General features: G+C 38.2%; 1 protein-coding gene across 2 annotated transcripts in view; it reads right to left on the bottom strand.

Moving 5' to 3' along the window:
• Nucleotides 1–17,825, bottom strand: part of SI (sucrase-isomaltase) — a 49,731-nt gene extending 31,906 nt beyond the window's left edge. Inside the window, exons 1-16 of one of the 2 annotated variants that reach the window (XM_054205701.1) lie at nucleotides 17,702–17,825; nucleotides 16,875–16,880; nucleotides 16,166–16,239; nucleotides 12,815–12,935; nucleotides 12,618–12,727; nucleotides 11,795–11,946; nucleotides 9,017–9,188; nucleotides 7,532–7,631; nucleotides 6,819–6,931; nucleotides 5,908–6,033; nucleotides 4,936–5,067; nucleotides 4,646–4,765; nucleotides 3,370–3,483; nucleotides 1,694–1,778; nucleotides 951–1,068; nucleotides 375–546 (exon numbers count right to left, since the gene is read on the bottom strand). In XM_054205701.1, coding sequence (XP_054061676.1) covers nucleotides 375–546; nucleotides 951–1,068; nucleotides 1,694–1,778; nucleotides 3,370–3,483; nucleotides 4,646–4,765; nucleotides 4,936–5,067; nucleotides 5,908–6,033; nucleotides 6,819–6,931; nucleotides 7,532–7,631; nucleotides 9,017–9,188; nucleotides 11,795–11,946; nucleotides 12,618–12,727; nucleotides 12,815–12,935; nucleotides 16,166–16,239; nucleotides 16,875–16,880; nucleotides 17,702–17,825 — 1,839 coding nt within the window. The remainder of the gene's footprint in view (nucleotides 1–374; nucleotides 547–950; nucleotides 1,069–1,693; nucleotides 1,779–3,369; nucleotides 3,484–4,645; nucleotides 4,766–4,935; nucleotides 5,068–5,907; nucleotides 6,034–6,818; nucleotides 6,932–7,531; nucleotides 7,632–9,016; nucleotides 9,189–11,794; nucleotides 11,947–12,617; nucleotides 12,728–12,814; nucleotides 12,936–16,165; nucleotides 16,240–16,874; nucleotides 16,881–17,701) is intronic. The other variant, XM_054205700.1, reaches the window with a different exon arrangement.
• Between the last annotated feature and the right edge of the window lie 4,990 nt (nucleotides 17,826–22,815).

Below are 22,815 nucleotides of genomic sequence, written 5' to 3'. Positions count from 1 at the left end.
CATGGCAAGGAATTTGGCTATTTCCCTTATAAAAGGAAGTCTCTATTTAATTTGAAATGATAAGGAAAACTGTCTTTCACATTGATCATTATTACTTAAAAATTACTTGAAGTAACAAGTAGCTTGGGATATGTAAAATAATATGTTTGCTACCCACACTTTTCTCACCACACAGTAATCAAAATATGTGGCCTAAACCAAATATCAATAATTGGAAAAAGGTGTTAAAAAGAGATTCCTGAAGGGGATTAATTTGGAGCTGAAAAAGTAAGGTGGTTATCTAGAGAGCATGTGATTAGATAATCCATTATCATAGAGATAGAGTTACTGTTTATCCATATGTTCTGAAAGGATGTCACAAACTAATGTCATACATAAGGAATTCCAAAGAGGTTGAATTCTAGCATTCCAGGTATTGCCCATTTTAAGTGATCCCATGTTGCTGCATTATCTCCCAGCCAGTGTCCTGTGTGCTTTCCTGATCCAACAAAAGTAGACCTTGAAATGAGGAAGCTTCGTTTTCCAGGAAACAGTGCTTCAATGACTCTTAAAAGGAAATGAGATTGGAATTATGAAAAGGAAAAAAGACAACTTGGACATAAATAGTTTTATATAAAGCAGATTTACACTACTGATTTACAGTAATTACTCATTCCAGGGATGTAGACTCCTTTACAGTAACCCAGATGTCTTTTAGCGAAGTTCAAGACATCATTAATTTTAAATAGTCTTTCTATAGAGCGTTGACAACCAATGTGTGGGTTTTGCTGCTACCTTTAGTTAGTAGATTTTGCCTTAGCTACATTGGCTTAAATATAATACAGTATTTTCCAGGAACTGGAACAGGTTTCCAGGTTCCTTTAGAAGTGAAATCTCCAGCAGTTTTTGAAAATGCAGGCCATGTACTGTTCTGAAACCTTTTTGTAAAGATTTTAGGATGCACTCCTTACTTCTGTGTTGATATGGCCATGGAATATCCATAAAGACTGTGGACATCATAGTGTTTTCCCCAATTCTGCACTGCATCCATACAAAGTGTCTTGGAATACATGAGCTTCTCAAGAATACCTTTAGTAAAGAAATACAAATATCACTTATAAAGCACATTTTTATTACGAATATTTCCAGTCTTTTCTTTAATGCACATTTATGACATTTAAGCCCTTTTTTCACTTTAATGTTTGCACTAAGGCCAATATTACTACTACTACAAAAAAAATGCTACTGTTGGCTGCTGGTTTGATTCATCTTTGCTCTGTGACCTTTTCACTCTTGAGCTTTGCATCCTTGCATGCAAGGAGTAACTGAGAACTATGCTCTAAATTTCTGAATCATTATCTGACAACATGTTGGCAATGGTTACATTAACCTACTACTTAATACAAATTATGAACTCCATTTTAGTTCCTCATACATCTCGAAAACTACTGATAGTGAAAGAGGATCATTATATTATCAGACATAATTAAGGCCATTATAATATTCAGTAATAATTTGAAAAGGAATAAAAGCCAGTTATATAAACCACGCCTTTGACAAGGGACAAAGTATACCAGTATTTTCTGTCACTAGTAATGTTCAAACCCCACCCATAAGAACTACACTAAAATCACTTTGCATCCTTGTAGCCAATTGCACAGTAACTCATAAACTTTTTGATATTTTGCTTTCTGGTTAAAGTAGATGGACTTACTGGGAGTGAAAGGAGGATAGTTTAAGTCATTCGGTGCACAACCGCTTTTCGAGCCTGCAACGAAGTTAGATACTTCATTCATATCCTGAAAAGATAAGACGCAGAATGTAATAAAGTTTCCTCCAGTATGTTTTCCTAACAAAGTCTTATGTTCTATTCTCTTACCCCTTAAGGAATAATTACTTAGAACTAGTACCATACAATTAGGCAAGAATGGTATAACTCAGATACTGACGTGGTCCGTTCCTGTATTAATATAAGTCTCAGTGTTGGACAGACTTATATATGCAGGTGAATGCCATGTCGCAAGAGCTACATCTTATCCCTCCACAGAAAGAAATTCCAAGAGGTGCTCAAGTATACATTGTCCCTACCTGTGACCAACTCCACACATCTCCAAAGGAAATGTCTTTGGTTTGGAGCGTGTATTTGAAGAGAAATACACAACCAGCAAGTGTACATTGTTACTTTCTGTCAAAATACAGACATCTAGTCAAGAAGACTAGTTATTCTTAAATACCTCTTTTATAATACTTTCTGAGCCATTATATTTTCAAATTTTGCTGTCTCCTTCCATGAATATCTTATTTGGCAGTGCTGTCAGTGCATTTCTACGCACATCCTTGAATGTGCTGCAGGAAAAGCATGCATGGAAGAAGAAAGTAAATTCATCATGGGGGCACTGTAGTCTAGTGACCCATTTGCTTCACTCAAAGTATTTGATCTCTGCAAGAGACCTGTGCAGTCTTATACTTCATAGCTTGGCTTAATGGAACCATAGAATCAGCAAAAATAAGTGAGAAAAAACCTCTTTCTATCACATAGCAGCTGAACGACTGTGTTTTGCCATGCAAATTAATTAAAAAATGTTGCAGCTTTTTAAAATGTATGGCAAAATATTCAGTAGAATCTCGTTTTCTTTCAAAATATTTATTTATTTTTAAGTAAAAGGAAGTGGGAAAAACACAAAAAGAATAAAGGGAAGAAGGCGCTGAAACAGGGATTGAGGAGTTCAAGCACAGATTTCTTTTAGGCACCCACTTTTAGAAGCTTTATTACAGGACGCTACTTTGAAAACCTAATCTGGTAAATCAAAATGGTTCCTAATCTCATCTGATTTCCATGAACTGTACCTAAAATCCACTGTGCCAGACTGTATTTTAGTCCTTTTATGGGAGAATCTGTCTAAGGAGCCTGATTTTTCCAAATCCCTATCTGGAATGGCAATTGCAGATTCAATAACTGGAAATTCCATGAGCTACTTGGAGCATAGATGCATAGATTATATGCATTATACCCTTTATTCAGGATCTGTCTAGCACACACTCACTGAGAGGTATGCAGATCTCCAAATATTGCCATTCCAAGTACAGGAGTGTGCTAGCATTTGCGTTTAGCAGTGGTTCATCAATTGAAGCATTTTAAAGTGTCACTGAACATCCAAGAAACAGCACACTGATCATTTAAATGCTGTGATTAATGATTCAAATTAAAATTTAAAATTCAAATTTGGATTGCAAATTCAACACCAGAAGACATACACATCCACACTCATTTCAAGTTAGTAATAGTAAACATCTCTTTCAAATTCGATGCAAACTGAATTTGATAAACATCCATCCTTGTCTATTTTTAAAAATAAAATAAAATAAAAATGAAAGTTCTGAATTACTTACAATCCAGATCCCATCATATGGCACTACGTTATAAAACAGTTTGCATTCTTCCACCCACCAGGAAGTGCAGTCTGGGTTGGTGAAGTCTGGGAACACAGTTTCTCCTGGCCACACCTGTAATATTAAAAGGGAAATAATTAATCACAGAACAGTCCAAGTTGAAAGGGACCTGGAGAGGTTATTCGGTCCCACCTTTCAAGAAAAAGGGAACCCAGATAAGATCATTCCTGTCCAGTCACATCTTGAAAATCTCCAGTGATGGGGACTCTGCCATGTCCCTGGGGAGGTCGTTCCAGTTATTCATTGTTTGCACTGTAAAAAATTTCCAGTGCAACTTGTACCTGTTGCCCCTCATATTCTTCACGTGGCTCCTTGTGAAGAGAGAGCCTCTGTCCTCTTTGTAACGGCCCTTTAAGTACTAGAATACTGGGATGAAGCTCCCCCGACCCTTCTCTTCGCTAGGGAGAAAAGACCTAACTCCTTCAGTCTTTCCTAATACAGCAGGTTCTCCAGCCCTTCAATCATCTTTGCGGCCCTCGTTTGGATCCTCTCCAGTCTGTCTGCATCTATGTTGAATTGTGGGGACCAGAACTGGACACAGTACTCCAGGGGCAGCCTGACAAATGCTGAGTGGGAGGATTAAATCTCTGTCTCTGCTAGTGATGCCCCCGTGAATGAAGCCCAGGATTGAATTTGCGTTCGTTGCTGCAGTGGCAAACTGTTGACTCATGTTCAGCCATTTGTCCAGCAGAACCCTCAGAGTTAGCCATTGAGGGCAGTGCTAATGTAGTGCTCTGATGAAGCCATTGGAACAACAAAATGCTAGAGTGACTTTAGCTTGCATGCAGAAAGAATGTAGAAAGAGAATGAGTTTCTTTGGAGTTTTCAATTGCCTTTCTTTTAAGGAACAATACAGAACAGAAAAATTTCTCAATGGAAGTTAAAATTATAAATTAAAAGGATAACGTGGGAGCTGCCTCTTCAGTCACTACTGAAAATAAATAGTAGCTGGCTGATGAATTGTTCCTTAAGCTTTCAAACTACCTTAGTTTTCCTTTTTGATTAATGTAAAAAATTGCAAAAAAAAAAAAAAATCAAGAGAGGTTGGGAAGTATCATATCCTAAGTGAGACCTTATAAACTTAGCTCTCGCTGGCAGATAATTTTACTTAAAAACAAGCAACTTAGAAAATGAGAGTTTAAAAGGAGCCCCCTGACCCAAATTAAACCGTAACAGTGACAACAGACCAAATTCAAATGAATAAAAACGTGATTACCTCCCCAATTAACGCTGTTACTCCATCTGATTCATTAACCCAGACTTTTTTGCTCTCTCCCCTGACGTAAGTTCCATATGGACTGCCATCAACTAGATTTTGTGTGCTAATAGCAGGATCCTAAAATAAAATTAGAAAACAAAAAATAAAAAGAAACCAGGATACACTCCATCAATTATTATAGACTACTAGAATGTTAGACAATGAATTTCATAGAATATGCAAAGTATAATAATAAATATTTATAATGATAGTATTTACAAGGAAAAAAGAAATAGTTAAATGCATACCAATATGATGATATATTTTTGTCCGTACTCATGCATATAAGCTGCAAAATTAGGGAGATCTCTAAACTTCACTTTGTCATAAGTAAAATCTTTCTTTTCCTCCATATAGTCAATATCAGTAATTTGAGCATCCTGCAAGAGAAGATAGTTCAGCTTTAACATGACAAGTGACAATATTTTGTATTTTTGTCCAACACAATTTCTTCTGATAATTCCCATTTGTCCTATAGTGAATTTACTGTAGGGACTTTACTGCAGCTTGGCAGAAAATATGCTGTCAAGACCACTCGCAAACGATGTGCATTTCACCTCATACTTACAGCCCTAATGGATGGTACTGACACATCTCTTGTGCCTAAAAAGAGCTGCATTTAACATTAACAGAATTTAAATGACTGTGTATACTGGCATCCTTTCAAATAGCCCCTGGACATGTGGCTATTTCATTGCAGTTTCCTGACTTCAAGAGCTATCCCCTAAAATCCAAACATTTCTTCTTCAACTCTTAGCTTAACATTAGGGAATTTTTAGTCTATTTAAGCCATCAGGCTAATGTAATCTGAAATATAATTTTAAAAGTTAATTGTATTTTACCTTTGGCTGTCAATTAAGTATAATGTATGGTTCCATAAGTTTCCACAGGACAATTAAAAAAAAAATTAATGGATTAGGCAATATGAGAAGATATGTGGATATAGTTGGAAAATATGACTGAAAAAGTATTACAATAAAGCGCTCAAATAAAACTTACTGTAATTAAGCCCCACCATGTCCCACATTCTGATAAAGGTCTACCATTAAAATGCACAAAAACCTTTGACACCAGAAGCCTACATATTAGACATTTACTAATTTAAACTGATGTGAAATGAACCAGTTGCAGAACACCACCACGGTCAGGATCTCTGGGTTATTTCTCCTGCAGAGCTCTGCCTTCACAGAATTGCTGCCCTTCTCAAACCCCATACTTACATAAGGGAGTCCAATCGCCCTGTTCCTCTCCACTACTTTCTTCACCTCATCCAGAGATCCGTAATTCCAGCGGCTGAGCTGGAAGCCCAGGCTCCAGTAGGAGGGCAACGCTGGCAGTCCCACGAGCTACAAGTCGAGAACAAAAATCGTCACCATCAGTGGACACTGTGTGTGTCATCTTGGTCCCCATCTCCCTAGATCCATACTCCTCAAATCTATTTGAATAATATACACTAAGCTAAAGTGTATGAAATGAGCAGCCCACTCCCTAATGCAATATTTTTCTATGATTTTTTAATTTATTTTAAGAAATACAAATATTTCTTTAAGGTATCACTGAAACCTAAGTGGACCACAAGGAGTGCAAAAGATATCTGTGATATCTTATGACCATAAAACCATGACATATCTGTAAGTACATTATCTACTCTGTAATATTGCCATATGAACAGGAATTTGTCCTTATAACAAGAGTGAGCCCCAGCAAAGAAGCATAAATTATTCCATGTAGACCATCTCTAGCTCCCAGGACCACTGTGTAAATCAGTCAGACCATACAGACTGATGAATTTAGCAGCTACAGACTTCTTGGTCCTCAAGGTGCTGCATGGCCTCTGCTGCAGCATCTCCAGCAAAAGTAGTGCTTAAGTTTCAGCTGCCCATAACAGCCGCTAAAACCATCTACATCCCAGCTTATCCCCAGCTAGCTATTCCTCATGACAGCAGTCACATTAGGGACATACTAACAGTTATTCTTAGTTAAATATATACTGAGTCATATTTTCAATTATTAGATAACATAGTGAAGACATACTGTCATATAAAGAGGTGAAACAAACAAACCCACCCATGAAAAAATCCCACCACTTTTAAAAATCTGTTCAATCCATAGTCTTTCTCGCTAAACATACCTTCAGGTACTCCTGGACTACTTGCTCTGGAGTATTCCCCAAGAAGATATAGAAATCAAGGATCCCACCAATGGTTCTGTAGGTCACTGCTGGAGCAGGCTGCACCACAAATTCTGCCAGACAAGAGTGCACAAAACCAATTCTGAATATCAGCTAATTCTAAAATAACTTTGTAATTTTCAAATTGGTGCTTAGAAAATTTACTTAAGAAAACATCACAAACCAAAAATACCTAAGGAACCCAAAACCATTAAATGAACTGGCAAATAAAGGGATATGTATTCAGCTGACTCTTTTAAATGTCCATATTTCCATTCCTTTACATCCTACAGGGAAGAGAATCAGAAGAAATCCAATGGCTCAGTCTTTTCTCTTTAAATTTTTAGTACAACTTTCCAGCCTCAGGAGATGTGAAGAGCTCTGTAAAGCATACATATATGCATGCTTATCTAAACAGACTAAAAGGCGTTCACCTTCAAGTACTGGTCACTCCAAAATTAGTCTCTCATTCCAGGGTCCTGCACACCTGTGCAAAGCTGCACAGACTTTGGACAGGTTTCTGACCCTTAGGTCCAGCACAATCTTCCTGTTAATTGTGAGCTACTTATTGCTTACATTGTGTACACGAAACACAGAGTTCTGATCCCAATCCAACGTATCATCTAAAAGGTATTTAACTGCAGTGCCCAGACCTACAGAGAAAGCTTTCTTACCCATGGCATTGCTATTCATTAGGAAAATGCCAAAGGAGGCTCCAGTGCTGTCTTCCAAACACAGGAAGAAAGTTTGAACTCCATATAAGTTATGCATTTCCTTGAAGGATAAATTAAAAAAAGAAAAAAAACCAAGCTGATTAAAATCTAATAACAGTTTCTGTTCTGGGATATTTCAAAATACATCACAGGTAGAACTTGAAACTTCTCAAAATATAGTAAACAACAAAAATAAAAATCCTGACACTTTCCTACAGTTCTGTTTTCTCTTTCCTGCCATTCTTCTTCTTTATGACAACATTTTCCATTAAAACAAAAGTTTCCCCAAATATATAGATAACGTAAGCGAGCAGATAGGATGGAACTCAGGGCAAGTCTGCATATATTGCAGTACTAGTTCTGGGTAATATATATGCACATCAAGCTAACTTGAAAGGTGCTTTCATCAACTTTCACTATAGATTACATTTTACATCTAATCTATATTTCTATTAATCCTGCAAGGTAATCATTTTTATGTTTAATCTGTGGAAATAAGAGAGTGCCTCGCTTCTTTTTTATTTCCTTTCTAATGGCTTTTTTCCCCACTGTTATTAGCAACAAAAACCTTAGAAATGATAACAGCTGTTTTCATAGTTGTGCTTCTTCCCCTGCAAAAGAAGACTCAGAACAAATTAACGAGAAACAGAACTTAAGCAATTTGAAATTAGCCTAACTTGATTCTGTTCACTGTTAGTTTAACTTAATGAGTCTACACTCAATAGAGTCCTTCAGGTAAGAACTATCTTTGAACCAGGGAAGATAGTGAAAGAGTGGCTCAATGTAAGAGGTACAAATTCCAAATTATTAATTAATTATACATAGTTGTTATATATAGTTGTCTCATCCTCTAGTTTCTGTTAGTACAGACCCCATTTCAGCAAGACACTGAAGTGCTCTCTCAAAGTAAAGCATATGGTTGCTTTATAAAACTGAGGTAATAGCAACAAATAATCTTACAATTATCAAAAAATGGGAGCCCTGGAAATAATTTCATAAAGAGACAGCCATAAAGACTATAGAAACAAATAACTGCTGAGAGACATATTTTATCTTGTAAAGAGACAGATGTTAAAAAGAACTTTTCCATCATTTGCTGAGCTATGAGGATGTTAACTGAAGAAGCATGTGTCATCTGTACTGAATGCTGCACACGGCAATGCATTAGGACATATTGTAATTTATTTTCTTTATCAGTAAAAACTGAAGACTCACATATATTAATGTTTATCAACTGGTTTTCAATTGCACCTCAACACAAAAATCAAAATATTTATAAAAAGCTATTCCTCAGGGAACTTTCATCAGTACCATCTAGCTTTTGGTAACAACATGCAGTGCCTGACAAGTCTTTGGGGAAAAACTCGATGGATATTATTAATGTCTCTACTGCATAATAGACTTGTGTTCCAGAAGTCACCTGCAAAGCATAAAACCAGTCCTTACTCCAGAGGGGCCAATATCCCTGCTGAACATGGGCCAGGTTTTCCAGTTAACGTCATGCCGGTACTGCTTATGCACGTGCTCTCCCACACCATAAATGTTGCTGCTGGGTAGTTTGATTGATAGCTGTAAAAACTGGTCAGCATACTGCAGTGGTCCTATGGTAGTATCAAACCTGATGAAACAAGTTAAAATAAATTTTAAAAAGAGTTTTTCATTGAGAATTGTTGCAATAATTGTTTCTTCTCCTTTTAGTAGAACCTGGATAGCAGGTTCAGGTCTCCATCCAGAGACCTGAAGGAGAGGGAGGCAGGATGGTGTGGGGCTGGACCAGAGCCACCCTTGCACAGACGACGAGATGGGCGGTGCCTATTGATCCTACAGAAAGCCCTCATGCAAATGGCCCGCCTATTTGCACTCCCCTCTTCCACCAAAGCTTCCCACCCTGCATCTGTTGCGCTGAATCCTGAATCCACTCTCCTGGCCACTCACACAGCAACGGGGCAGTGTCATGGACTTAAAACATTAAATTTCATTCCTTTTGTACGTAAACATGTTCATTTTCCACTTTCATTCCTCTAAGACTTGGAACATTTCCAATTGGCAAAGGTATCAAAAGTGACCCCGGCCCAGAAATAGTTTGAGTTTCCATCAGTCACCAATTTTTAAATGAAACGATCATAAATACAACTTAATTGTGAGTTAAAGCAGATTTAAAGCAGAGAGCAACTGGAATGAAGCTGATCCTCAGATTTGAAGACTGTCTTCAGCATCATTAAACCAAGAGTTTATAGGGATCTGCAGAAAAGCAGTCTTTCCTCAAAAGCAGAGAAAATGACTGACTTGGAGAGTGCGCACTACCTTGATGTGTATTAACATCATACACAATTTCAAAGAATATGCTTTTCTCTACTCACTTTATGTAGTTTTCGTTAGAAAATCTTTTTAGAGCTGTGTTTTCATGTGATATTTGTGACATTTAGCAGTCCTGATATTCATATAGAGGAGAGTAACACAAGTTTATCTTGAGTTTACGCAAACACAGCCACGTTAATTTTAAGGGACTTTGTCACTTCAGATGCATTAGTACACTATAACTACATTTATCACTATGAGTATGTCATTATCAGTAAATTCCTTTATGCATAAAAAGACCATTAAACTATTAAATAAACACACAATGCATCAGCGATTACAAACACTGCACGAACAAGTGACAAGACCAGTCTGGGCTTACTACAATTTTAATCTGCTCATATTACCTTTTCTTTTTTTTTCAGTTAAAAATACGCTTGAGAGAGGCTTCACAGGTCAAATCCTCATCTGATGTATTTCTGCCCTCTTTTAAGGATTCCAAGGACTATCTTGCACATCTGATCACAAACTGTAGTGAAACCAGTTTGGGGTTTTTTTGGGGGGGATGTTAGTATTTCCAATGAAACTATGGCAATCTTCCAGGTTTTCTTGCAAATAATAGTGGTAACAGGTCAATCAGAACGCTAACTCTTTTGGGGGGCTCAAGTGTAACAAATGATGATGGAAGGCCGTAGGCTTTATAACTGTCTGGATAATTAGGATTCTTGAAATGAACTGTAATAAAACATTCATCCCCGCTCTTCCTTTTCCAAAGAGGCTTCCCTTTGGTTTGGTTGTTTAAGAGTTTGGGAAAGCGCTCATCTTGTCTAAATAAACTTATCAAGGATTTTTCTCTGAGGGGCTGCTCTTATCCCATGCTCGCAACAGCTTGCTTGGAGATACTCAAACTCAGAGTCAAGCATTACTGTAATTTTTTTCTTTAGAGACAGAAAATGCAACGCTTTTATCAAATTAAACTAAAGCCTAAGGAAAACACAGACAACCTTCCAGAGCACTGTTTCAACATGGTTCTATAGGACTAGATTTCTTATTCCCCCTCCATATACCTGTTTAATCAGTCATGCACTACTGAATAGCAAGTCCGTCTTTTGTGCTCTCTATAATTGCAAATCAATCATTACAGATGATTCTAAGCAAGAAAACAATACTAATAAGAGCACAAAAGTAATTGCTAATTAATTAAACTTGGAGCATTGATAGTCCAACTAGCCTAGCGCTCTGACAGGTAATCATTCTTGGACTGATTTAATAAACATGTTCATCCTGACGCTTCCTCCTTCCAATGGGTCTTGAAGCCATGCAGGTTTAAGTTTGCAGGTTTGTTTTATTTATTTCTTTTTTAGAACCTAAATGGGATGAAAGCATTCAATGTACAAGTCCGTCAAATATTTTACTTACAGCATTACATGACCAGCTTATCAGTGACTTGCACCAGGTATTCTTGGGTATCATAGGGCTAAAGGGTAACCTGGCGTTGGCGACTCAGGACTTCACCATGATTGCGACAAATAAGATAAAAGATGCAATGAAGAATGTTTCCATATGATTTAAAGCACTGGCAAGGAGTTCTTCAGATAATAATAATAATAATAAAAATAATAATAATAATAATTCCCTGAACTGTTGAAACGAAGTAGCTGTAAAAATTTCCCTAGAATGGGGGGAAAGTGAACAGAGAGCCAGACCTAAAACCTTTTAGACAGAGCTCTCCGTATCACAGAATTTGTTTCCAAAGGCCTTGCAAGAGTCTTTGCAGAACATCCAGTAGTCAAAGAAAGAGAAGCAAATTACATGTTCAAGAGGTCACATCACATATTGGACATACATTGCCTGCGTGGCAAGACAGGCTTTGAGAGAAAACCAATGACATCTGTATTACACAGAAAAAGTACCAATGTTACTTACAGCACTCTATTGTTGCTCACTCGGGTCACCACGATGCCAAAGGGGTTCTGCTTCACATCCACTTTGTAGTTTAAATTTGAGGCTGCTGATCCAGTGAAAGATTGCACATGCTCATGAGGGACTTCAAATCTTTGTGTTTTAGGATCAGTGATCTGTGCATATTTAAAAAACAGAAGTGTTGGGCCTTTAAAAACTAATGCCTAATTCAAACATTTTCTAGCGTTAACACATAGTTCTGACATAGGATATTCCCACCCCTTTCGCAGTCTCCTCTTCTGCCTTCCTTGTTCAATTCCAACTTCCATCACTCATTTTCAGACATAATGCATGACCCTGTGTTTCCCTGGCTTAGCAGGAACCCACCGTAAGAGGAAGGTCTCCCACAGAAGAAGCCCTGCTCTACCCCAGAACCCATCGATACCCTATATTCGCTGCGTGGACTGTTGAGTTTTCCACAGAAAACAGAAATCATTACAAGAGCTAATGTGTACGTCAAAATGATTGAGAGATATGGTCAGGCCATAAATAAAATTAAGTAAATACATTTATCCCCAAAATTTTCCTATGATGAGGAGAATATAATATAAAAACTGAGCTTTTGAAAGGTGCCAGTAATTTTTCATGTTGAAATCCCTCTGTGCTAAACCCTTGTTAACCTGATGCATTGCAACAACAGAGAGGACAAAGAAAGGAGGAGCTGAGCACTTCAGTGGGAGTCACGAGCGTGCATCACAGGGATTAATCCAGCTCACTGCACGGTAACAGCCAGCCCAAAATCTTGCACAGAACATAAACCATAAAACAACATAGAAAAAAGATTAACCTTGAACCGGAAGCGATTTGGTGTCTGGTACTCTCCTGTGAGGAGGACAGTATTGATATCATTTCCAAAGAGGGAAGGTGATGGCAGCCTTGTTAACGTAGTCTCGAATCCTTGGGAAAAAACACACGTTGCAATGTTATTGTGTTGAATTGGACATTGGCACGTGTGTAAATTGGGGAGCTCAGCCCACAGCTTACCTGCCTGAGTCGTTCTTGTTGACCCATCCACTTTGTACCCATAGTCTGAAGAGAAAAAACACCATGGCACGCTGGTATCACTCTGGGGACTCCAGCAGCAGCCACGCAGGGTGCAGATGCTCTGATTCAAGGACATGAGGGGCACAAATGAGTTGATTTTACACAAATAAATCCTCTGTACTAAAAGTTAAAATGCACATGAAGTGTGTTTTACCCCAAACACCAGAAACCTTAATAATATCTACAATCAGACCAACTCCTTCTCTGAAAATCTATCAGGTGAATTCAATGACACAGAATACACTAAATAGAAAGGATTTTTTTCTGGATTGAGAGTAGAAACGTGCTTATTAGACATTCGTTCTTTCTTAAAATCACAAGATCCATAGGCAAAATGAAAATTTAAAAATAATTATTGAAACATTTGAGCTGTGACAGGTGACCAAAAGTCACACACTGGAGAGGGGGTAAAAGTTATAATTGGCTTAACATCTGGTAAACATCTGGTTATTAAAAATCTACATATGCATAATTGATCATCATGTATAATATTTAACTTTTAATGTAATTTTCCCATAGCAGAAATGTTCAGCTTGCTTCTGCAGAACTTCAAATAGAGATAAATCAACATATTTTTTTTAAAAAACAAAAACACAAGGAAATAAACCTATTGCTTAAAGCATATATCTCAGCGTAGCGGCACCAATCTTTACACTACCTTTCAGTAGTCCAATAAGCCACAGTACCTTTGCTTTGCTGTTATGAATTAACTTATTCATGTGGTGTTTGCGTGAGTTTTCTGTTTGAAGATAAGGTTTGGGTAATACATCACTAAGTTTCCGCACAATTTCTCACATTAAAAACCCAATTCAGTGCTTAGGGCAAAGGGCAGTAGTAATACAATGAGCTTCACTGAGGGCAAAGGGCAGCATCTGTAAGTGATCTCAGGTATCCAAATCCAACGTGCAGATCTTTAAGACCTTTCCCTCCACCTGCCCACTAACAGAAGCTGTTTCTGCCTTCAGCTGATTGTGCTCAAATGTTTTTGGTGTTTGTACCATGCTTCTTTAAAATATTCCGCAGGTTGAAAGATGGGAAGATGGCCCAAAATTTCTCTTGCTGCTGTCGTGAGTGGCACTTGTTTTTTTGGTTACAGAGCCCAGCCTAGTCCATGCAGGTCAAATGCTTTTCTCAGCCTCTGAACAGAGCGAAGATAAGCCAGCTCCATCCAGAAATCATGCACGTGCTGAAGGAAAGCACAGAAGGAGCTCACAGAGCCACTGGCTTGAGAAGCCTTAGTGCGTTTATGCAGTAGTGATTGCATGGAGCACAGAAACCTCTGCAAAACCACCCAAGATAAAACCCAGATTCACCAAATACATACATTTTTGTCTCTCTGGCATGGACTCATCACATCAGAAAACATGTATACCATCATTTTCATTAGGTTCCAAGCAAAAAAAAAAATGGAGCAGAGACATCGTGACTCATTTCCCCCCACATTTCTCCACAAATCGATGCACTTCCTAAGGCTCAAAACCCCATGCTCACTTTCCACCTTCCCAACTCCAACCATGAGAGCTGCCTACTTCCTATTTTATAAACTGTTTCAGAGTTAGTATCTATTTGGTTCCCATACTTCTTTCCTCTGCAATCCTACTCATTTTCTGGCTTCATCTAGGACATCTTCAGTGAATAAAGAAATCAAGAGAGACACTAACCTGTTATACAAGCTTAGGCAAATCATCATTTTCCCAGCTGCTGTTTATTCTGAAAACCACTCATAGAAACCACTACAGAAGAGTTATGTTATTCTAAGCAGGTACATGTAGTTTTACAGCTCTGCTGGTTGCTGTTTTAGAATAGCCTAAAGAGGGATAACCAAAATGCTTCCAGGAGAAAATTTATACGGGAATGAATGGACACACTGGGGTAGGACTCTGGCATGCACCTAACAGCTTTTATCAGGGCACAGGTTAAAGGTGATGCTTATTTCTAATCCTGTGAAATCTTCTGTCTGGTCTTCACTAAGGGAAGAACAGATTCAGGAATCACTTATTTTACCTCTAATTCCAGAGCAGGTACCCCAATGTCCAAATCTGCATCTGGCCCTACTTCTCTGCTGGCATCTAGAATTTGATTATTTTTAATTTTTTCTAATCGGTGATGGTAAAAAGCAAGGGCAAACTTATAATAAGGCTTACAGTTGCAACCAGAGCAAAGCTATTTCCCTCACCGTACAATGAGTGCAGCACTTAATGTGGGGCAACCGGTTCAAAGGTAGTAATTAAAGATTAAAGTCATCTGCCAGACTGCTCCTACCATGGTGCGCTTGCTCCTGGGGGAGCAAAGGAACCGAAAGAGTAGAACAGGCTGTGAATTGAGCTTTTACTAACCTGTTTGCCCACAGGACTTTATTGAATTATATATCATAACAAAACTCATGGCATGACAGAAGCTTTAACAACTGTCTTTTCTGGAATTAGACTAGAAATTTCCTCAGAGATTGAGAGAACTGGTTAATCATTTTTTATACCTCTGTGAATGACATAAACATCACACATCATAATATATTCACTATTTTTTCTCCTAAGCTGCCCTCCCAAACCAAAGAAAGACCTCAGACATCCACCAGCTTCCATCAGAAAATTAGAACATCCATCGTAAAGATGAAAAAAAAAATTATAATAAAAATAATAAGAATAACCTTTTGAGACCAACCACTACAAAAATGTTCTGAATGTGAGAGCGCTGAAAAGTTAAGATGATACTTCTCAAGGGAATCTTAACTAATAGATTCTCAAGCGAAAAAGTCACTTTGCATTCTCCCAGGTAAGAGACGTCACAACCAGGAAAGGAAGACATTGAGATTCAAATTGCTTCTGAAAGGAAACTGTGCCCATGTTATGAAAGTCTCACGCATCTGGGTAAAGTGCACCTTCACCTGCTATTTCTGAACTATTATAAATGCTAGTACTTGACCATCAGACAAAAAGAAACTGTTCAGGAAAAGTTGTTAAAAGTAAAAAGTGACTTTTTTTAACTGCTTGATGTCTGACTAATTTTCTTTCCACCTATCCCAAAACTGAACTGAGGTGGAGTACTTGGCAGCGGTCTTCAACCTTTGGCAGCAAGCTGCTACAGTGGCTAGAAAAATCATGTGTTCTCTCAATGGGCTGAAATGGCTTATACAGGAGTTAAGATTCCTTGCAAAGTGTTCAGGCTATCACGGAATGAAAATGTTAAGAAAACTACTGATACTGTAGAGACAAGTTACATTTTTGTAATTAAGCATGAGGCTTTATGAGATAAAGCCAGTTTTCTGATTTTTCTTATAGAAAGTTTTCAGACCTTTGTTGCCACTTGATCCGGGATGCAGTCAATTCTCTCTGCTTTTAATATGTTCGGACATTTTGGCTTAAATTCTGTTAGGGAAAAAAATTAATGGGTTATTACCAGGATTTCCAAAATTTATACCTTAACTATTAATACAGATTTAAATGAGTGTAAACTATTGCTAGTGTCATTTATCTTACCTTTGAAAAATTGCACACAACTATTTCAGATTAACATTTTTTTTTAAAGTTTTTGAACATATGGGTGACCTTGACTTTGTTTCTTAAGGCATGCATTACCTCAGTTTTCAGTAAGTCCTGTAGCTCACTACGCATTGCTTCTTGTGAAAATATATGCTAAATTAAAATTGGAAGGACTTCCTTTTTTCTTAAAGGGTGCTGCTCTCACAGGTGCTCCTTCCCCTGAAATACTGTTCTTCCACAGCACCTTGAATTAGAGCATCAGGTAAAAGCACCTTAAAACTCCATTAAGTTGCTCCATTAGATTCCAGGTTTCTCAGACCAAATTTAAGGTGGCCTCTTGGCAACTTCAGCTGACCAAAGGGTACACGACTGCTGTTTTCTACGTTACATTATATATATTTTGGAACACTGAATATGTTTGGAATGAGAACTATGAAGTGCAGAAATCCTGTCTCCGGCTGAGATGCACACAAATACACAGACTCCCCCGTCTGCATTTTCTGCAATAAACGCACTTGTACCTTTTGCTCAGGCAGATTCGTACTTGAGACTGAACTAGGCAGAAATTATGCAGATATTAGTCTGTATGGGCAGTTTTACTAAAACACCAAGATGTTTGTTGTGTATTAGCCATTATTTTTATTTTACTGCCACTTTCACCCCCAAGCTTTTTGCTTCAAACCCCCATGTGTAAATGGAATGACTCACACAGAACGGAGCTGTATGTAAAGAAGCATGCTATATATCACATCCCTGTAAGACAAGTGATTTCTAATCTACCAATACAGGTTTTTATGTTTACGGATTTTTTTCCACACAGCGTGTCTGCTCCCACAAAATCTCCCTGATCCTTTTTCTTGTTTTCAGTGCTGTCTTTTTTTATCTTAAGTATTGAAATCATATAAAATAAACAAACAGACTAAAATCAGTCTTTGGAGGACAGAATAAAAGGGGTTTTTATCATCATAAATTTCTAGACATGTTATTTATTTCTTACATTAAAATAGATAACATTATTCATGCTATCCGTAGGAATGATGAAATGACCATGGTTCACCTTTGGTTAATAGGAAAAATATAACAATAACATTGAGAGCAGTCAAAATATTGACTTTGCAAAGGACAAAAGAGGAATGCTTGTGGTTTTTACGTTTTCTTTTCCCTCTCTCTTCACTTCAGTGTCCGTGTTCTTGAAAAGTCTGAATCCACCAGAAAGGATGACGGAAAGGCTGCCATTGCTTAGTTCCTGAAGCTCCGTGGCATTTCCAATAGTCTCATCAAGCAGAGAGGAGCAGTTCCCACTCAGGGCTTTTGCTCTGCTCCTACAGCAGCAATGGGAAGGGCTTACCTGTCGTTTTGACTCCAGGTTGTCCTGATGCTAAAAGCCCAATGAGGATACAGCATATGATCGCCACCAGGCAGAAGATGACGATCAGGGTGATTTCCAGCCCACTGAACTTCCTCTTGCCCATCTAGACCCGGAGAAACACCATTGGTATAAGGAGAACAGAAGTAACAGCTTTGAAAACTTTGTAACTCACTCAACTACATTAACAAATTGGCAAAATTTATAAAGGATTCAAGTTTTAAACCATGTCCCCTAATTCTGTGGCTTAAATAAAACACTCCTTAAGGACTACGTGCAATAAATCTCAAATTCAGTATAACTCATGCAGCGCAGATTACTGCATCATTACACTAGTGGGCGATCACTGAGAAATGTGTTTTGTTCCTTGCAAACCACTTTATAGACAAAGAACAATTTTCTCCTGAGATTAACGATGGAGTTTCTTACACATAACTGAAATTCCTTAAATGGAAAAAATCCGGAATCCTCTTTTCTATTTTTTTTAAGTTTTCTTTCCTTCTTTGGAAGAATCACAAACTATATCCTGTTTTATAAGGAGGATGTTGAGTTGTTAAAAACATATTTGAAAAAACCTCTAGTGAGCTCCGATTGCATGCTCACGACACGTGAGAAAGGCAAGACATAGTAACAGGGTAAGTTACTTAAGGTGGAGTCAGTGCCTTAAAACGTTGTGCAAAACTCGTGTTTTTCCCAGCATTGCTTTTTTTGTGAGGCACAGTGGAGCAATGCGTGCTGCGCCATGGGGGCTGTGAGCTGCAGAGCCAGCTGCTCAGCCCTGTGTGAAGAACAACACCGTACCATTAACGTTGAACTGCGCGCCAGCAATAAAACTAATTAAAACTAATCTCCAGCATCCAGATCGATACACATTGGCAGCAGCTACTGCATTTTTACATTTGGTTAAGAACATTTAACCTTATAAAACAGCCTTAAATACAGAGAAACCATTTTTTTTTCACTAAAGCCTGAAAGTGTGTGAATATATGTGCATTGCACTGTCACACCAACACACATTCACTGTAGTGATGACCCAAATTAACGGAAAATACTTCAGAATAAGCTTTTGTTTGTGTGAAATAACAGTTTATGTCTATTGTATATTCTTGCCTCCCATTTCTTCCAAGTATAATCCCACAGCAACAGAAATGAATGAGGAGTAAATCAAGACTGGCCCATCAACAGTCCCCAGAAAAGTAAAGCTGTTATTTAGACACCTGAGTGCTTTTCAGCATGGTGATTAATAAAGACACTTTTATAGATAGTATAGTGCTATTCACATTTTCTCCATTAATATAAAAATTCGTAGCTATTTTTGTTATTATGATTATTGTTACTCCCCCAGGGAATATTGTATTTAAAGTTTGCAACTACACTGTATATTGAAAAGCATACACTCGAAGGCCCATTCTTTACAATGTGGAAATGATACTGCAGCAGTTCCTCTCCTTAGTTCCCTTTAACATTGCCTAAATACGTGTTGACCAGGAGTCCTAAAATGTAACATTAATTTTTCTGAAAACTAGGATTTTCTTAAAGTTCTTGTCATCAAGCCCAACCCTGCCACCCCTACTCCAACTGTAATGTTGCATTTCAGTTCTTTCCTTCACATGGTCTCACCCAAGACCAGAGATTTTGGAAATAAGGCTTTATAATTTATGAATATAAATTTTGTTGATTGCTGTGTGCTCAGCAGTGAGGTAAAGGTCTCCAGAAACTTGGATACAATAAAATGAATGACATACCTTAAAGCCCCTCTGCTTCCTTCATCTGCTACTCTTGCTTGTAAAGCTCAACATTGAAACCAATGCTTTATCCTTTGCTGTTATCAGTTATTGCATTATTTGCTAACTTATCTGCCAATGGCAGGCACATACACGATTACAGGCAGATTGCAGAAATTCTTTGGACTAAACATAGTTACTGTGATTAATGCATCCAAGGAATGGCTGGTTAATTAATAATATTTTGGTTCAATATAATGCATAAGATTCTGCAAAAGAGAGAAAAATGGCAATAAAATGCCAATAGCTTATCCACCTTGCAGAACTAAATGGTTTTTGGGTTTGGTTTTTTTTTCCCATGTCTTTCTTAATAGAAGCTTCATGGAACCTTCATTCTTTGTCTATCATTTATGTTTTAATTGTTCCCAAATAAAGAAAAGAGCTATTAAAATAGTTGCAAGAGATAATTGAATTTATGACCATTAAAACCTTTTAGGAATGAACTATAAAATATTGATTTTAATATTAATATAAACAGATTTCATGGTATACTAACAATAAATGTCAAAAGCAGAAGAAAGAGATGAAAGACTAACATGGAAAAGAGTCTATAGGGAAGATGCTTCTATCATAATCTTAATATGAAACCTTCGCATGTAACTGGGACTTGTCTTTTTCTCACAACAGATAGATAGAGTCTTAACATTAAATCTTTATTTTCCAAAGGAAAGCTTTCAATTCTTACTATTATAGAGTTTACAAGTTATTTTTCAGTAATGTAGAAATGGCTGAGAAGAGCCACTTGTACTTTTTGAACTGTTCACAAATCTATCCGGTTTCCTGAATACCTCACCTCCCACTGTGAAGTGCAGGAATGAGATGTGTTCTCTCTGAGCACAAAGGGAATGGTTCTCTTTTCCTTAGTCAGCACTTAAAAGAAAGAAAATCAATCACAGATATAGATCACTGGAGCTCTCCTGTAACCATCCATCTTTACCCAAATCAACGCCACTACTCTCAATGACTCTGTTTTTGAAATGCAGCCTGTTATTTACCTGTCTCACCCTCTCCATTTCATTGTAACAGCATGCATGTCTGCATGTCTACAAGTAAGCTTTGGAAGTGTAATTCTGACATCCCTCTCAATATTGCTAATATGCTGCTTTATGAGTGCACACTGAGAAATAACGGTTTCACGTGGATTATGAAGATATCAATGGTTTGGGAGGCCTGGGAGTTTTGTGTGAGGTGTATCTGTTTTCCCAGGTTTATATCTTCATTTAACTGTTCCAGGAAAGTACTCAGTCCAGCAAAGCATATGGCCATGTGTTTCATTTAAACGTCTGCAATCACCCTGCCATCAATATAACCATTTGCTTAAGTGCTTTCCTGAATTCACAGTGCTACAAACTTATATTATCAATCACCTAGTGAACATTTTCTATGCAACTTGAGAGCATAAAAGCACTGAACAAAAAGGTCTCACAAGAGGGTTAACCAGCAGGTTTCCTAGCTGAGTATATTTTCGTTAAACTACAAAGGATATCAACAACAGGGCTTTCAGGTCAAGATTTGATTTTGAACTCCAAGAAGCAGGAATGGGGAAAGCTCTTCAGTCGGGGACACTGAGAGACCATAAAGACAACCAAGAACTCTATTCAATCAAGAGCTGGAACAGCATGGTCTCTGCTGTGTCCTGCTTTGGTTTCCAGGAATTAAGAGCTGATTCGTTTCTGACAGCTGGTAAGCAGAATTACTAGAAGCCCAAGAGTATAGGCTAGACTGTGGAGAATAGTGTAGAAAAACAAGCTAGGAAATTAGGTACTGTTGACAATGTAGTAATTTAAAAAGAGACATTTATCTCTTAGTTTTTAACAGGTCCATTTTTAATTAAATCCCATACAATTTGAAAAACTTGTTAGCTGGTCATAGTTAGGTCCCTGGTTGTATTCATTCAGACAGTTGTGCTAATAATTGAGTTTTCAGTGCAGGGGCCATTTTAGGAAAATTAAATGGCTTACGCTTTTTCTGCAGTTTCACGAGATTTGTTTTTTCACTCTTTCGCTATCAAACATTTGCTTTAAGTTACAGTTTGCAACCCTTAATTCCTGCAAGAAGCTGCTTGCAGATTACCATTTCAGTCAGGAAGATAATCATTAACCATCACGGAAGGACATCTACCACAGATCCAACTGTGTAGGAGGTAGCACACTCCTGTACTCACCATATGTGATGTTTGCATGGCTGAAACCACTCAGCAATCACAGGTCAGCAAATGGGAAGCTCTTCAGAGCAGCTATGGTCATATTCAAGGAAGGAAGAAAGCTGAGCAGTTTTTAGAGGCACCAATGGGGAATCCTGTGCTCAAAGACTAGTCCCTCAAGCCTAGGAAAAAGAAACTATCTTGATTTACCTTCTGCATATGACAAGGCAGCTGCCAACGCAGGTATCCTCCTTTGAAACACTAGATGCAGCCTTTGCTCTGTCAGAAGAAGGAGATATCAGCCCTTATCACCTTTCTGTGTGCTGAAGCGCGAGTGACGGTTCAGTGCAAAGAGCCACAGGTCTGCGCTCCACTCCCAGGTCAGCTACTTGTTAACTGACTGTCATCTGCCAGGCCTCATGCACTCTTCTGCTTGCTTCGTGCTTTTTCTGTATCGGTAATGAAGATTAAAATAGTTCTGTGAATGTTTCTGAAGTCCTTAGATGAAAGGCACTGTTTGAAAGCAGGATAATGGTCTTACCAAGACACAACCTGAGACAAAACCAGGCAAAGATGGGAAAGCTTCAGCGACAGCTGTGAGAAGATTCTGCTTTAACAATTTATACAGTTCATATCTGAACAGATTTGCATTACTCTGGTGTGAACAAAATATTGCAGGGCCTCATTGAAACATATATGTCACTGCGAGGTCACATTAAGTGAATTATGGTTTGATTAGCGGCCTCTCCAAGGTGTCATTGGATTGTTATCCCAGGGAGCCTTACAGGCCCTGAAGTTTCCGGCTGTTATGCCCTGCTGAACAAATGCCTTGTGGTCTGTGACCTGAGGTGCTGGTCCCCAGTCACCCTGCTCTGGTAGGAAGCACCCCACAACTCCCCCGCACTTGGGCTCCTCTTCGAGGCGCGGGGACAGGAGGACCATGCACAAGTCCCGCCCAGGCAGTACGGGCACAGTTGTACTACAGTTTATATCGGAATACTTCTGCATGTATCTGAACATTACAGACCCTGCGTACATTGAGTAATAACTTACTTTTACTGAGACAAAACAAAGATCCTAGTTGGGCAAACGTTAAATAATTGGGTTAAATCAACATTTTGGTGAGAGTCTCAGATTCTACGTGATACGATTGAATAGGTTGTTGGCAG

The sequence above is a fragment of the Rissa tridactyla genome, chromosome 6, assembly GCF_028500815.1.
Source record: "Rissa tridactyla isolate bRisTri1 chromosome 6, bRisTri1.patW.cur.20221130, whole genome shotgun sequence".
Classification (NCBI taxonomy): Eukaryota; Metazoa; Chordata; class Aves; order Charadriiformes; family Laridae; genus Rissa; species Rissa tridactyla.
The sequence above is the reverse complement of the archived record's forward strand: the minus strand, read 5'-3'. Positions and strand labels throughout refer to the sequence as shown.